General features: G+C 37.1%; 2 protein-coding genes across 2 annotated transcripts in view; both read right to left on the bottom strand.

Annotated features, from left to right (window-relative positions):
- The window catches only part of LOC111507755 (uncharacterized), a 734,072-nt gene that overhangs the window by 58,913 nt on the left and 661,479 nt on the right, over positions 1 to 13,680 (bottom strand). Inside the window, 4 exon segments of the mRNA XM_074182765.1 lie at positions 8,138 to 8,334; positions 8,337 to 8,392; positions 10,790 to 10,898; positions 10,901 to 11,030. Of these exon segments, the coding sequence (XP_074038866.1) occupies positions 8,138 to 8,334; positions 8,337 to 8,392; positions 10,790 to 10,898; positions 10,901 to 11,030 (492 nt within the window).
- Positions 210 to 1,342, bottom strand: LOC141485651 (uncharacterized). The gene is made up of 2 exons (XM_074182767.1): positions 1,083 to 1,342; positions 210 to 1,019 (listed from the first exon to the last, which is right to left on the bottom strand). Exons 1-2 carry the CDS (start codon positions 1,232 to 1,234, stop codon positions 308 to 310), a joined length of 864 nt encoding a protein of 287 aa, XP_074038868.1. The 5' UTR covers positions 1,235 to 1,342; the 3' UTR covers positions 210 to 307.

The following is a 13,680-nucleotide window of genomic DNA, read 5'->3' as shown; positions in this document are numbered from 1 at the left end:
ATGTCTATTTTTTTATTTTTTAAATTTTCTTCACATGAAATTATTTACAAGTGATTAGAGAACACAAAAATTGATGTGAGGTATTTGTCTAGAAGAACTTGGAATTGAAATAAAAAAATAATAATGATAATAAGAGGAAGTGAAGAAAAATGCTCCAACCATCGCATTGTTCAATGTGTACCAAACCAAAAACAGTGTACACCCTTTATTTCACTTCCTTTTCCTTTATTCAATATAAACTTAACAAATATAAACTTAAAACTACCATAATTAAATACTCCTAACTAACCTAAAACTAATCTTACATTTACACTTCATCTACAAAAAGAGTGTCCATAACTGTCACTACTTTTTTGTACAGCTCTATCGAAGAGGTCTTTGCTTTACACCTTTCCTGCAGAGATGCATAATTCCGATCTATTTCGGCCATTTCCTTTTGGAGTTCCCTCCGTCGGTTATCCATTTCAGCCATTTGTCGCTTCATGGTAACCAACTCGGCCTCGCTAGATCGGGCAGCTCGTTCTGCTTTCTTGCATCTCTGCAGAAAAACACTCATCTTTTCACTAACCTCTCCGATAGGCTGTGGCACCAACACCTCAGGATCCGCCGGTGTCGCTGGCAGCGGTGGTAGTCGCGTCACCAACGGCGACAATATCACCAACTCCGGAGAAGGACTCCTCGGAATTTCCACTGCTGCTGGTGCTGCTGCTGGTGTGGAGGCCCTCTTACGAGAGGTCGAAAAACTACCTGCATAAGGATTAGTCCTATTGCAAGTAGCTCGGTACTTTGAAATAGGACCAACCTTTGCTGCAGGTCGTTGGCAAACCTTCTTCACAGCCCTGACTTCCTCCTCCTCCTCGAATAAGTCAGGGCTAGAAGATCTGCACCTAACTCGCGAACGCGAAGTGGTTGGCTGGTCAACCGTCACCGCTCTCGAAGATGCTGCCTCCTCCTGGTCAGCGGACACCGGCAGAATAGACGCCACAGCATTATTCACCTCCTGTGTATTGGTTGCCATTCTGAAAAAGAAGAAATAATACAAAGTTAGTTGATATAAAAAATAACATTCCTAATTTACTTACTCAAATATCAAGTTGGTCGTTGGAACGTACTGCCTTGTTGTGGAGTGGACTGCTCTCGATGAGATGACTTCTCGAACTGAATGTTGTGGAGTGCTCTCCGGAGGGTATCGACTTCGATGCGTGAGCGGTGGGAAAATGGTGGGAGCGCACATGCGCGATGAGGGTAGGGGTGTACATGCGCAAATGTTGGGAGTCGGGGGGGCGGGGCTTCGGGGAGGGGAGGGGCGGGGCTTCGGAAAGGGGGCGGGGCTTCGGAAAGGGGCGGGTATCCGAAAAGTTGGTGGCGACGGGGGGGGGGGGGGGGGGGGGCCCTAACGGGCCCCGCCCACTGCCTGGGCTCCGCCCAGGTGGGTGGGGCCTCCGGCCCCAGGTAGGCGGGACATCTGGAGAGACATCTACGCCCTCTTCGCGCGCGCGTTCGTAACATAATATGCAACCGAACACCTAACCTAACGTATTAACGTATTAACGTAACCTAACCTAGTACGCTAACCTACCGCTATGCAACCGAACACCTAACCTATCGTATGTATTAACGTAACCTAACCTAGTACGCTAACCTACCGCTATGCAACCGAACACCTAACCTAACCTAACCTAACCTAACCTAACCTAACCTAACCTAACCTACAGTAACTATTAACCTAACCTAACGAGGGAATACTAACCTAACACCTAACCTAACGTAAGTATGCAGCTAACCTAACGTAGCTATTAACCTAACCTAACGAGGGAATACATTCACCATGTTGGTTCCATTAATACATCATCAGTTGGTTTTGGTTTTGGTTGTATTATTCTATGATTTGGATTAATGTTCAGTCCTGGATATCCCAGTCCACCTGATGATGATGGCCTGACTTTATAGTTTCTCTCCAAAACTTCTTTATGGTTTTTCTCCAATACTTCAACTCTCTGTTCCAGTACATCATACTTTTTCATTGTAGTCCCTGTTATGTTTGACATAGCATCAAATTTTTTATTTGTAGACGCTGTTATGTCAGACATTTTTATGTCTACATCACTTGTAAGTTTGTCAAATTTACGAGTGAAAGTTATCCGAGCCTCTGCAATTTTATCGTTAAATGCTTGCCGGGCGTCCCGAGCAATATTGCCTATTGTGGATTGTATTGCAGCTTGTAGGGCTAGAAGTATAACTTCCTTTGCTCCATTAATTTCCCCCTCAAGATATGATACAGTTACACAATCACTCTTGTCAATTGGTTCACTTGTATTTTTCAATATTTTCCTTTGCATGTCATAATGACCATCTTTTGTTAATTTAAAACCATTCCCAGGAGGACCTCGAATGACATTACCACCCCATTTTCTTTTTCTACCAAACTTATCGATTGTTTTAGACATTGTGCACTCTACGATGATTCTCTTCAAACTGATATTTCTGTCATTTACATTATACTATATATTGCAGTAATTGATTAGGGAAATAGAAATAATACAAATAAATTTTTAATCATTTTATATTCATTACAGTAATACATATACATACATACATAATACATTAATATCACATTACTTCTATCATATATTATTAATTATAAATGGCTACATAAATATCAATATTGAATTTTCCGGTTTTGAAGATATTGAATGATATTTCAATCATTGATCTCGGCAGATAATAAATTAATCAATTGATCCAATGGAGTCTCCTGAGATTGTGATTGTTGAATAATATTACTTATCCAACGAATGTTCTCATTTGGATCGTTTTCATAAAATTCAATATCATTATGACCCCAAGGAAGAGTGTGGGTAGTATTCGGAATGATAAATCGTTTATCATCGTGATATGATAATGCAACTTTATTTTTTAATTCAGTATACATATCATGTAACACGCTTCTAAATGAATTCATCTTTCTGAATATCATACCACCTTGTTCGACGATTTTTTGATAATCTTCGCATGTCAATTCATTCTTTATTACAGATCGTTTAACCCCTTGGCTTTCTTAAATTCACCATCAACAGATTTCACATAATATGCTTTAGCACCTGTACCATAAAACTCATGATTGGATCATTTGGAAATTCATCTTTGAAGTTACCCAACACTGAACTTGTTACTGGAATATTGAATTGGTTAACTATACTGTAATTGGATGTATCAAATCTACTTATGTTAGTTTTTATGAATTCATAAAAATTTTCTGTGTTTACTTTAAGAATGAGCGAGTCGGTATCTGTGTAAAGTAAAGAGACATTTTCATCAAAGTGTTGTTTGATGCATCCATAGAAAAAGTCATACATGACTGTTTTAGATAATTCTAATATGGAAAATCCCAAATATAATGGTTTATCGTAATGAACCTTCACTCTACCCAATTGAATGGCAACGAAATTATCAGTGAAAATTGAACAATTTTTGAAATTTGGTTTGGCTATGAGAGTGCTGGCACCTATATTTTTCTTTATATTTTCCCAATGTGTAACGAGTCTAACATCAATTCGATTATCTACATTCTCCATTGTCTTTCCATACACCGCATTATTCATTAGTTTATAGAAATCTTTAACAGATTTGTTGTTAGACCTATTACGCATTTCAGTATTAAGATCTATATAGGGTTTCATCCAGCATGATTGTTTGAATTTCAATACTCTATGTGTATTCATTACAATCAATCCATTTTTGACAGCTTGCTGTAGATTCCTATAATGAACAATATATTTTCTTTTATCATTCAAATTTGGAATTAATTTGGGAATTTTCGATTGTGTACGAGGTGGTATTATTTTTTCGACTAAAAATGGAAGGTCAGAATGTTTATCATGCAACTCTTGTGGATAATGAATGTCCACTTCAAATACATACCCATACGGACTATCAGTACTCACATCCATCACATCGAGATTAAGAATTTCATTTGGTGTCAACCATGTAAATTCACTTGTTGGTAGAGGTTGTGACATACTGTGACCGTATAGATTTGTTGCATCTAAATATGTAATGAATGTGGAAGGTTCGTTGGGATTATAATTGGGTAAAAATCTATTATTTGCTATATGTTTCCTCTCGCTACATTGACTAATTCCACCTCGTATACCTTTTTGAAAAAAGTGAATCATATCAATGTCAGTTAGTAATTCCAATTCAACATTAGTGAACTTCAACATGGCATCCCATGATAATCCAGGTGCAGTGTAATATTGTGCCGGATCTAAGTTATATATCTCTAAACTTGTGGTGCGGAAGTTTTCAAAAATATCACATAGTAGCAATACATCCGACTTCAAATACAAATCAGAGTATTCCCCCAAATTCTGACACTCGAATAAATTCCAAACTTTTCTAGCCCTATCATAATCAGTTTTCCGATATATGTTCACAATTGAGTGTGTCATAAAACTGATTTTTTGTCGGAAGTAATGGATAATTCAATTTGTCAATGTCATCAACAAAACTATATGGAAATACACCTTTCTGTCTCATCAAATTGAATTTCTCAATTTGTGGGAAATGTTTGTGCATCTCCAAACATTGATCGGAGGTCAAGTTTGCACCCAACTTCTCCAACGAATTAGTCATAAATTTATAACTATCGATAAATCTCATTTTGAGATAATTCTTCCTAACCACACCATCTTTATCGGTATAGCTGTGTGTAAAGAGATGCTTCGTGAAAGATATATATTTCTCTTTAGTTTGCGGGATAACATCAACTTTCTCTTTATTCCTATACAATTCTTTTATGAATAAATGACAATCATAACCACTTAAATTATGAAAAATGATAGGTATGAAGTTTGGTATTTTGAAATTTAAATTACATTTCGAGTGAGCGGCATGTGATCTTTTCTTTCCTGTGACATGACAATGATCTCTTACTTTGACGTCACCATCAGTAAATGCTTTATTACATATACCACAAGTTCTGGCTGCAACAAACTGTTCTTCTTCTTCGACAGTTTGTGTATCCATTGGTTTAGGGTTTCTGAGATGATTTTCATGTATCTCTTTCAAATCATCTTCAATGCTACTCACAAATTTCTGAGCTGCATCTACACCCCTATATGTAACAAATTTTGTCAAATCATCATTATATGAACACTTTATCAAATAAGCAAATGAATATGGGCATGTTTGAATGTTTTAATCGTGTATGAACTTCCAGGATTTGGCTCATTCACATGAATCGGTTTAAGCACTGATTCAAAATCAGCATACACTACAAATGGCACCCTCATTTGCCTCTCAAAGTTTTCAAACATTAGTTTATTTTCCGCAACCATTCTACCATATTTATTGATCTTTAAATTAGTAGTTGGTGTTGTGGTACTAATGTGATTACAATCATACATATTATGACGTAAAAGCAATCTCTCATCAGAAAAATATATCAAACATCCGTCACAAAAATATTTTTTCTGTCTATGAGCTGATAGTTGATTAGAAACTAATCTTGAAAGATCTTTGATCCAACAATAGTGACCATTACCGGAGTCATCAGTTATAAACAACAAATTGACATGTCTCCGGAGTCTTCTCTGTGAGTATCGCAATGGACCAATCACTTCATACTTCATTTTACCCTTCTCAAATGTACTCTCTAAACCGTAAACATTAATTGAAATATCATTCCTATCTTCGAATATTTCGATACTCTTATTATTAACTTTAACCGGAAAATCCATACCTGTGACATCTAAAAACAGTGGAAAAATGTGGATATGACGTAAGTTCGGACACTCGACTATCTGCAGGATATAATGCTGATGTTATAGCCCAAGCAAAACAATATTGATCTTCATTACGAACATTCACAACAGCTTTCTTCCATTGAATACATTGAGGCAGCTTCACATATGAACGTCCTTCCAGTGGACTGTATTTATTAATGTTGACCTCGAGAAACAATATTTTTTCACAAGTCCAACCTGAATTATAAAAAAAAAAAAATATTACTATTCAATCTTATTGAAATTTTTAAAAAATAAATACCTGAGTCACGATCCTGGAACTCAGTCGTTTGTGCCACAATTACATCACGGAATCCATCAAAAACAGCATTCAAATCTGAAGATTGGTCCACTATTTTATTTTGGGAATTAAATGACTTCGTGTCCCTCGAATCATCAGTCTGAAGAATATAATTCCCAAAAACTTCCATATTCACCTTGATGCTTTTATGGATCCTGATGGCTGATTCCAGTAATTCAATGACCTTCTGCCTAATCTTATTGAAAAATGAAATGTAGTCACTGGTTACAATCGAACTCTCCACCCTGTATGTAGCAATGCGGCAATTGAATGCATTCGTTATAATTTGAACACCGTCAGACAATTGAACACATGCATTATTTTTATGACTCATGGTTCTTCGGTGAGAATTCACTTGGCTCATAGGAATTGTCACATTACAACAATTGCACGTATACATAGGTGTTGCATTATCCACTCTCACCCGTTTCACTGCAGGCCCTCCTTGGCAACTCTGGAGCTGATGCCGACGAAGATTATCACTACGAGTGAAAGATTTACCACAGTCACAGGAATACATTTTATATAATAGTTCTCACTAACTCACTTGATGTAAACTGACATAGCCAACACTCGTACGCTTCTTAAATACACTCTGATAGGACCCGTCAAGACGTCATAGCCAACCCCACTTCTCAACTACATGCGCCAAGATTACCTCCCAACTGAATGCGATAACAGATGTCGATATACGAGCAAGCAGTGGTCGTTGCGGTCTCGGAGAGGGTAGACGCTAGGCAAACAGTCCTCGGCTGCCGTTGTGTCACCATCGATAGCGGGGCTAGAGCGAACCTTCATCGCTTCAGGAGAGGTGAGGGCAGACCGATGAATACGCATTACTCTGCCACACGTCGTGGAGTGAACATGTCGCTCTCTAGCCGTTGAACGGTTATTGCTGTGACGTCACTCCACTACTAACTTGGTGCCCTAACACCGATGGAGCATTTATTACTTGGAGGATCTTCGAAGTATGCAGACGTATGTTTGTACATAGACAAACAAGCACATGATGAAACCCTGTACCGTGCATTCTCCTACACACACACATAAACACACACAAATCTCATATGAAAAAAAAATCTGAACGATCCATGCACCAGACACTTCAAGGTCACAACGCCTTGACTTCACTGCACAACAAAAAAAACTTCACCAAACAACAACCAATAAAAAAAGCAATTAATACGTCATAGTGGTGGGGAGGCCGAGAATCAGCTGTAAACAACTACTTCAATTCATGAGTTTTTCAAATTCACTTCGAAAAGTATTCAAATTGATGTTTCAAATGTTGGATTCTAATTTTTGAAGGGATTTGTTTCTAATTCACATATTGGCAACAGCGCCTAGAATGCTAGATCGGAGTTCAGGTTAGTAGTATGCTAGAAGAAGAAGAAGAATCATGTCAATAGTGTCAAATTAGGGCAAAATATAAATTATAGTTCAATACCACCTGTACAAGCCACATAAACAACAGTTGTTTTGTTATTTATTTAAATAGAGGAAGATAGGTTAGGTGCACAAAATGTTATGTCACAGAATGTCTCGGAACTCGGAACATAAGTAAACAGAACAGCACGCCTCTGAAATATGTCATCTTTGTTTGTCTCATACAGGTAACAGATTCATTGTCCTTTATTAGCTATAACCGATGTTGCCAAATGGTGAAATAGAAACGAATCCCTTTAAATGTTGAATGCATTATTCCATTCCTCTTTTTTAAATATTTGAATAATTTTTTAAAGTAAAAGGTTGAAATTATTAGTTTAAAATGCGTTGTTTTAGAGCTCTCTTATGAAAACTACTTGATTTTCATCAGGAGGAACATTCCCCATTCTACAGAAAAATCCCAACATCGTGTTGTCATGGAACAGTTTAATAATATCGCAATACTATTATAAACAACGCTGTTAACATTAACTTTTCAATTGTCATCTGAATACCGTTAAATCAAAATAACAGTGTGGGATTACGAAAAAAGAGTTTTTATAAGTGAAAACAAACACCACACGTAGAAAAATACCCGAAAAACTCTCAAAAAATCCAAACTCACCCCATCAGCTTCTTCCTGCAAAGTCCTGTACCTGGCCAGCTCCTTCAGCCTCTCCATCCTCTCCAGCTTGAGCTGTTCCAGTCTCTTCGTCACTCTCTCTACTGCTTCGAAGGAATCGTATGCTAAACTAGCGTTCCTTTTAACGTCTTTGCTGTTCGCCAACCATTGCCTCCTTTCTGCCAAACTAGTCAAAGTCTTTCTCCCTCTCTTCTCAGCTTCTGGACGTTCTCGGAATCCAGAGCTTTGGAAATTTGCCTGGAAGAAGAAACACGAGTGTTGTGGTTGAGTTAAGGCGGGACAATGTGAATGACGGTACCTTTTCCGCGGTGGATTGTTTTTCTCCATCCCGATTACGTGTTATTCGTATGAGTATGTTATGCACAACTGTTGTTTAGTGAGAAATCGGGTATTCTGATTAGATAGTGAGGTGCATTGTAGTGAATCGATTTAGGAAATATCTGGACTGAATCATATTGATGAGCTATTGGTGCTAGAATGCATTCATATAAAAAGATTTTGTTTGTTTGTACCATGGAAAATGCATAAATTCTAAATGTTTCAAGAATGGAGTTTTATTGTCTGAAATGTATTTATAGATTTGGAATGAAGTAAAGAAACTGATAATAATAATATTTATTAAAAGATAATAAGAGGGTAGTCCTAGAAGTACCCGCCCAACAAAAAAAAACAAAAAAATGTTATTTTTTTTCAACATAATGTCCTTGCAGCTCTATACACTTTTCCCAGCTACGTTCAATAACTTCGATACCGGTTTTATAATAAGAACTGTTTGCTCCTCAAAATAGCCATTAACCACCGACATCACTTCTTCATCGTTGGAAAATCTTTGATCCCCGAGTCATTTTTTCAAGTTTAGGAACAGAAAATAATCTGAGAGGGCTGAATCAGAAGAATAGGGTGCACGAGGTAGCAATTCAAACTTTAATTCGTTAATTTTGTTCATTGCAGATGAGTTCGCATAAAACTCGTAATTGATAGTGTTACTTTTTTCAATGAAAATCATCCCACGCGCATCCCTTTGCGCCTTCTTTGGAGCCGGTATTCCCTTTTGAATCCACGTTTTGATTGTCCTTTTGTCTCAGGTGTGAGGTGATGGATCCATGTTTCATCCATGGTTATGAATCTGCTATGGCTGTAGAACGAGTGAAAGCAGGGAGAGTGGTGAATAAAAGAGTAGCAATGATTCAGAGGATGATTGAGGAGAGAGTATGAGGGGAGTACGTACCCAACTCACACGGAGGAGGGGACGCGATGACATCAGAAACATGAAGAGGCATGGACAAGGGCATGGACAAGGAGCAGGTCTCGTGGAATGTGAGAAAGCTACATTATAAAATGAAGGAGAAGAAACGAATAAAAGAGATTATCAGGAGGGAATGGCAAAGGGAATGGGAGAGAGGCTGGGCGGCTGTTCTACAGATTTTGTAGAACAGTCGTGCATGAATCATTGGATCTGTCGCGGAAGATGGTCCAGCTGCTCACGGGGCATGGGAACTTCCCGGGATACCTGGAACGATTTAACCTGAGCCCGGAGGGGCCCTGCCCTTGTGACTATGGGGAGCCGGAAACGGCAGATCACGTGATTGATAGATACATTCTAGGGAATAGGATTGGATGGCAAGAGTTGAAGAAAAGGATGGAGAGGGTGGATGGAGAAATTATACTGAAGGATACAAACGGAAAAAAGAACGAACGGATACGATTCGCGAATGAATTGGCAGATAGCGTGATGAGGAATGAAAGGAAGGATAGAGGTAAGCTGCCAGTACACAGAAAAAAAAGGGAGAGGTCGCTTCTGGAGGTTGCGTGGTCGTCCTCCTAGTTAGGGCGAGACATGAGTCTGTACAAGTGTTCAAAGCTCCGAAGAAATGTACTATTGTTTATGTTGTAATCAGTGGGAATCATGAGTTGGGCTTAATAAATGTAGGGGAAGAGTCTGATATGTTAATTCATTCCATATATTTTACTTATGCTTGTTTATTTGTTTACAATTGAGGTTGAAAAAGAGGATTGATGTTTTAGTTTATTATTATTATTAGGTCATTATGTTATGGAATGCTGAATACACACACACACACACACACACACACACACATATATATATATATATATATATATATATATATATATATATATATATATATATAAGCGATGGGTAGTCTTGACTGACTAGTTAAGGAGAAATACGGAATAATGTTGGGGATGCAGTCAAAATTGCTGGGCTGTTGTTTAAAGAATACTCTTTGTTATATGGTCGAGCTTTCGAGAATGTTCATTCCCTTTATCAAGACATTAACTTGAGGTTATAGTAAAAAGTCGAACGTTTCACTGAGAAACACACACTTAGTACTTTTCATTATGTAGAAAAGTGTCACACATTAAATTTTTATGGTTTAAAGAAAAAATATATATAAAACTTATTCAGAAGTAACATTTAAAGGATTTGAAATTTTAAATTTTATTTTAACGGCCATGCATGGCACTTACTAGTGGCGTGGTAGCAACTCGTGCTACCACGTGAAATTTGTTGTCAACCATATAGTAATACACTGACAACTTCTTAAAATGAATTGTAGGAAAGACAATCGCACATGTACACTTTTCACTTATTATGGTTGACGCTGAACTTACCTGCACTGATGATTGAGAAATCTGCGTGTTATTTGATGAGGCACCTCTTCGTTTCTGAGCTGTGATAGCGTCGTTAGAAGGCTTCTTCCAGCGATCTTGCAGGCCGCCAAAAAGGTTCCAGTTGCTTGAAAAATTCCACCCACTCGAGCTGATCATGAGTACAAGTTCCGCCGCAACTGGCTGGAGTCTGATCTCGAGATATGTAGCGTCTCAAGTATGATTCCTCTGAGATTAGTGTGACCTGAAGAAAAAACCAGGATGAATTCATTATTGTTTTACTTGTTAGGAAAATAAAATTTTCTGCGAGCGACAATACTTTGTTTCCAATATCGACAAGTGAACACTTAGTATACTTTTTCCAAGACTAAATCATCTACGGATTTCAACAAAAAACATCACATTTAACTTTGAGAAATTAGTGATGCACTGTTTGGAACCTTTGGTGTAGTAATGAATATTACTGGAATTTTTACCAAATATCGACACGTGTTTCGATCACGTGATCATCTTCAAGAGGAAATTTTATCTTCCTCTTGAACGTCTAACTGGCGTTGGGTCATGAATTCACCGATGATTCATCGATGAATCGTCAAGATAAATAACCCTCTGAAGAAGCCAGCCACTCATGCTGACGAAACGTTAGGATGCAGTTCCAAACTTCGACGGCCCTCAAACCTGAATGAAGATAGTAACACTGAAAATCTTGGCTGCGAAAGCCTTAAACAATTTATGAAATGTGGATTTCTTTTATCACAGTGAATTCCAGATTTCGTTTCATGCCCGGTTTTTGACCCGTCAGTATACCAGATGTTTCTGCCAAGTACATTCTCAGAGTGATTGTTCAGTCTCCGTTTTTCGCGATTCAAGACCTTAACCGAAAATTTTGTGTCGAACATGCATTTTGCGAACATATTTGATCTTCGTTAATGCACATACTCCGGAATTTCTGTTATGCCCGATCCTTTTGAACAAATTAAGATGCAATTCAGTCACATTATAGAATAGTATAGAATATATAGAATAGAATAGAATAGAATAGAGTAGAATAGAATAGAATAGAATAGAATAGTATATTCTCAGAGTGACTGTTCAGTCTCCATTTTTCGCGATTCAAGACCTTAACCGAGAATTTTGTGTCGAACATGCATTTTGAGAACATATTTGATCTTCGTTCATGCACAAACTCCGAAATTTCTGTTATGCTCGATCCTTTTGAACAAATTAAGATGCAATTCAGTCACATTATAGAATAGAGTAGAACATATAGAATAGAATAGAGTAGAGTAGAATAGAATAGAATAGTATATTCTCAGAGTGACTGTTCAGTCTCCATTTTTCGCGATTCAAGACCTTAACCGAGAATTTTGTGTCGAACATGCATTTTGAGAACATATTTGATCTTCGTTCATGCACATACTCCAAAATTTCTGTTATGCTCGATCCTTTTGAACAAATTAAGATGCAATTCAGTCACATTATAGAATAGTATAGAATATATAGAATAGAATAGAATAGAATAGAGTAGAATAGAATAGAATAGAATAGAATAGTATATTCTCAGAGTGACTGTTCAGTCTCCATTTTTCGCGATTCAAGACCTTACCGAGAATTTTGTGTCGAACATGCATTTTGAGAACATATTTGATCTTCGTTCATGCACAAACTCCGAAATTTCTGTTATGCTCGATCCTTTTGAACAAATTAAGATGCAATTCAGTCACATTATAGAATAGAGTAGAACATATAGAATAGAATAGAGTAGAGTAGAATAGAATAGAATAGTATATTCTCAGAGTGACTGTTCAGTCTCCATTTTTCGCGATTCAAGACCTTAACCGAGAATTTTGTGTCGAACATGCATTTTGAGAACATATTTGATCTTCGTTCATGCACATACTCCAAAATTTCTGTTATGCCCGATCCTTTTGAACAAATTAAGATGCAATTTAGTCACATTATAGAATAGTATAGAATATATAGAATAGAATAGAATAGAATAGAGTATAATAGAATAGAATAGAATAGAATAGAATAGAATAGAATAGAATAGTATATTCTCAGAGTGACTGTTCAGTCTCCATTTTTCGCGATTCAAGACCTTAACCGAGAATTTTGTGTCGAACATGCATTTTGAGAACATATTTGATCTTCGTTCATGCACAAACTCCGAAATTTCTGTTATGCTCGATCCTTTTGAACAAATTAAGATGCAATTCAGTCACATTATAGAATAGAGTAGAACATATAGAATAGAATAGAGTAGAGTAGAATAGAATAGTATATTCTCAGAGTGACTGTTCAGTCTCCATTTTTCGCGATTCAAGACCTTAACCGAGAATTTTGTATCGAACATGCATTTTGAGAACATATTTGATCTTCGTTCATGCACATACTCCAAAATTTCTGTTATGCTCGATCCTTTTGAACAAATTAAGATGCAATTCAGTCACATTATAGAATAGAATAGAACATATAGAATAGAATAGAACATATAGAATAGAATAGAGTAGAGTAGAATAGAATAGTATATTCTCAGAGTGACTGTTCAGTCTCCATTTTTCGCGATTCAAGACCTTAACCGAGAATTTTGTGTCGAACATGCATTTTGAGAACATATTTGATCTTCGTTCATGCACAAACTCCGAAATTTCTGTTATGCTCGATCCTTTTGAACAAATTAAGATGCAATTCAGTCACATTATAGAATAGAGTAGAACATATAGAATAGAATAGAGTAGAGTAGAATAGAATAGAATAGTATATTCTCAGAGTGACTGTTCAGTCTCCATTTTTCGCGATTCAAGACCTTAACCGAGAATTTTGTATCGAACATGCATTTTGAGAACATATTTGATCTTCGTTCATGCACATACTCCAAAATTTCTGTTATG

This window comes from Leptinotarsa decemlineata, unplaced genomic scaffold (assembly GCF_025532065.1).
Source record: "Leptinotarsa decemlineata unplaced genomic scaffold, Ldec_3_MD MMD2_tig00026328_RagTag_RagTag, whole genome shotgun sequence".
NCBI lineage: Eukaryota > Metazoa > Arthropoda > Insecta > Coleoptera > Chrysomelidae > Leptinotarsa > Leptinotarsa decemlineata.
The sequence above is the reverse complement of the archived record's forward strand: the minus strand, read 5'-3'. Positions and strand labels throughout refer to the sequence as shown.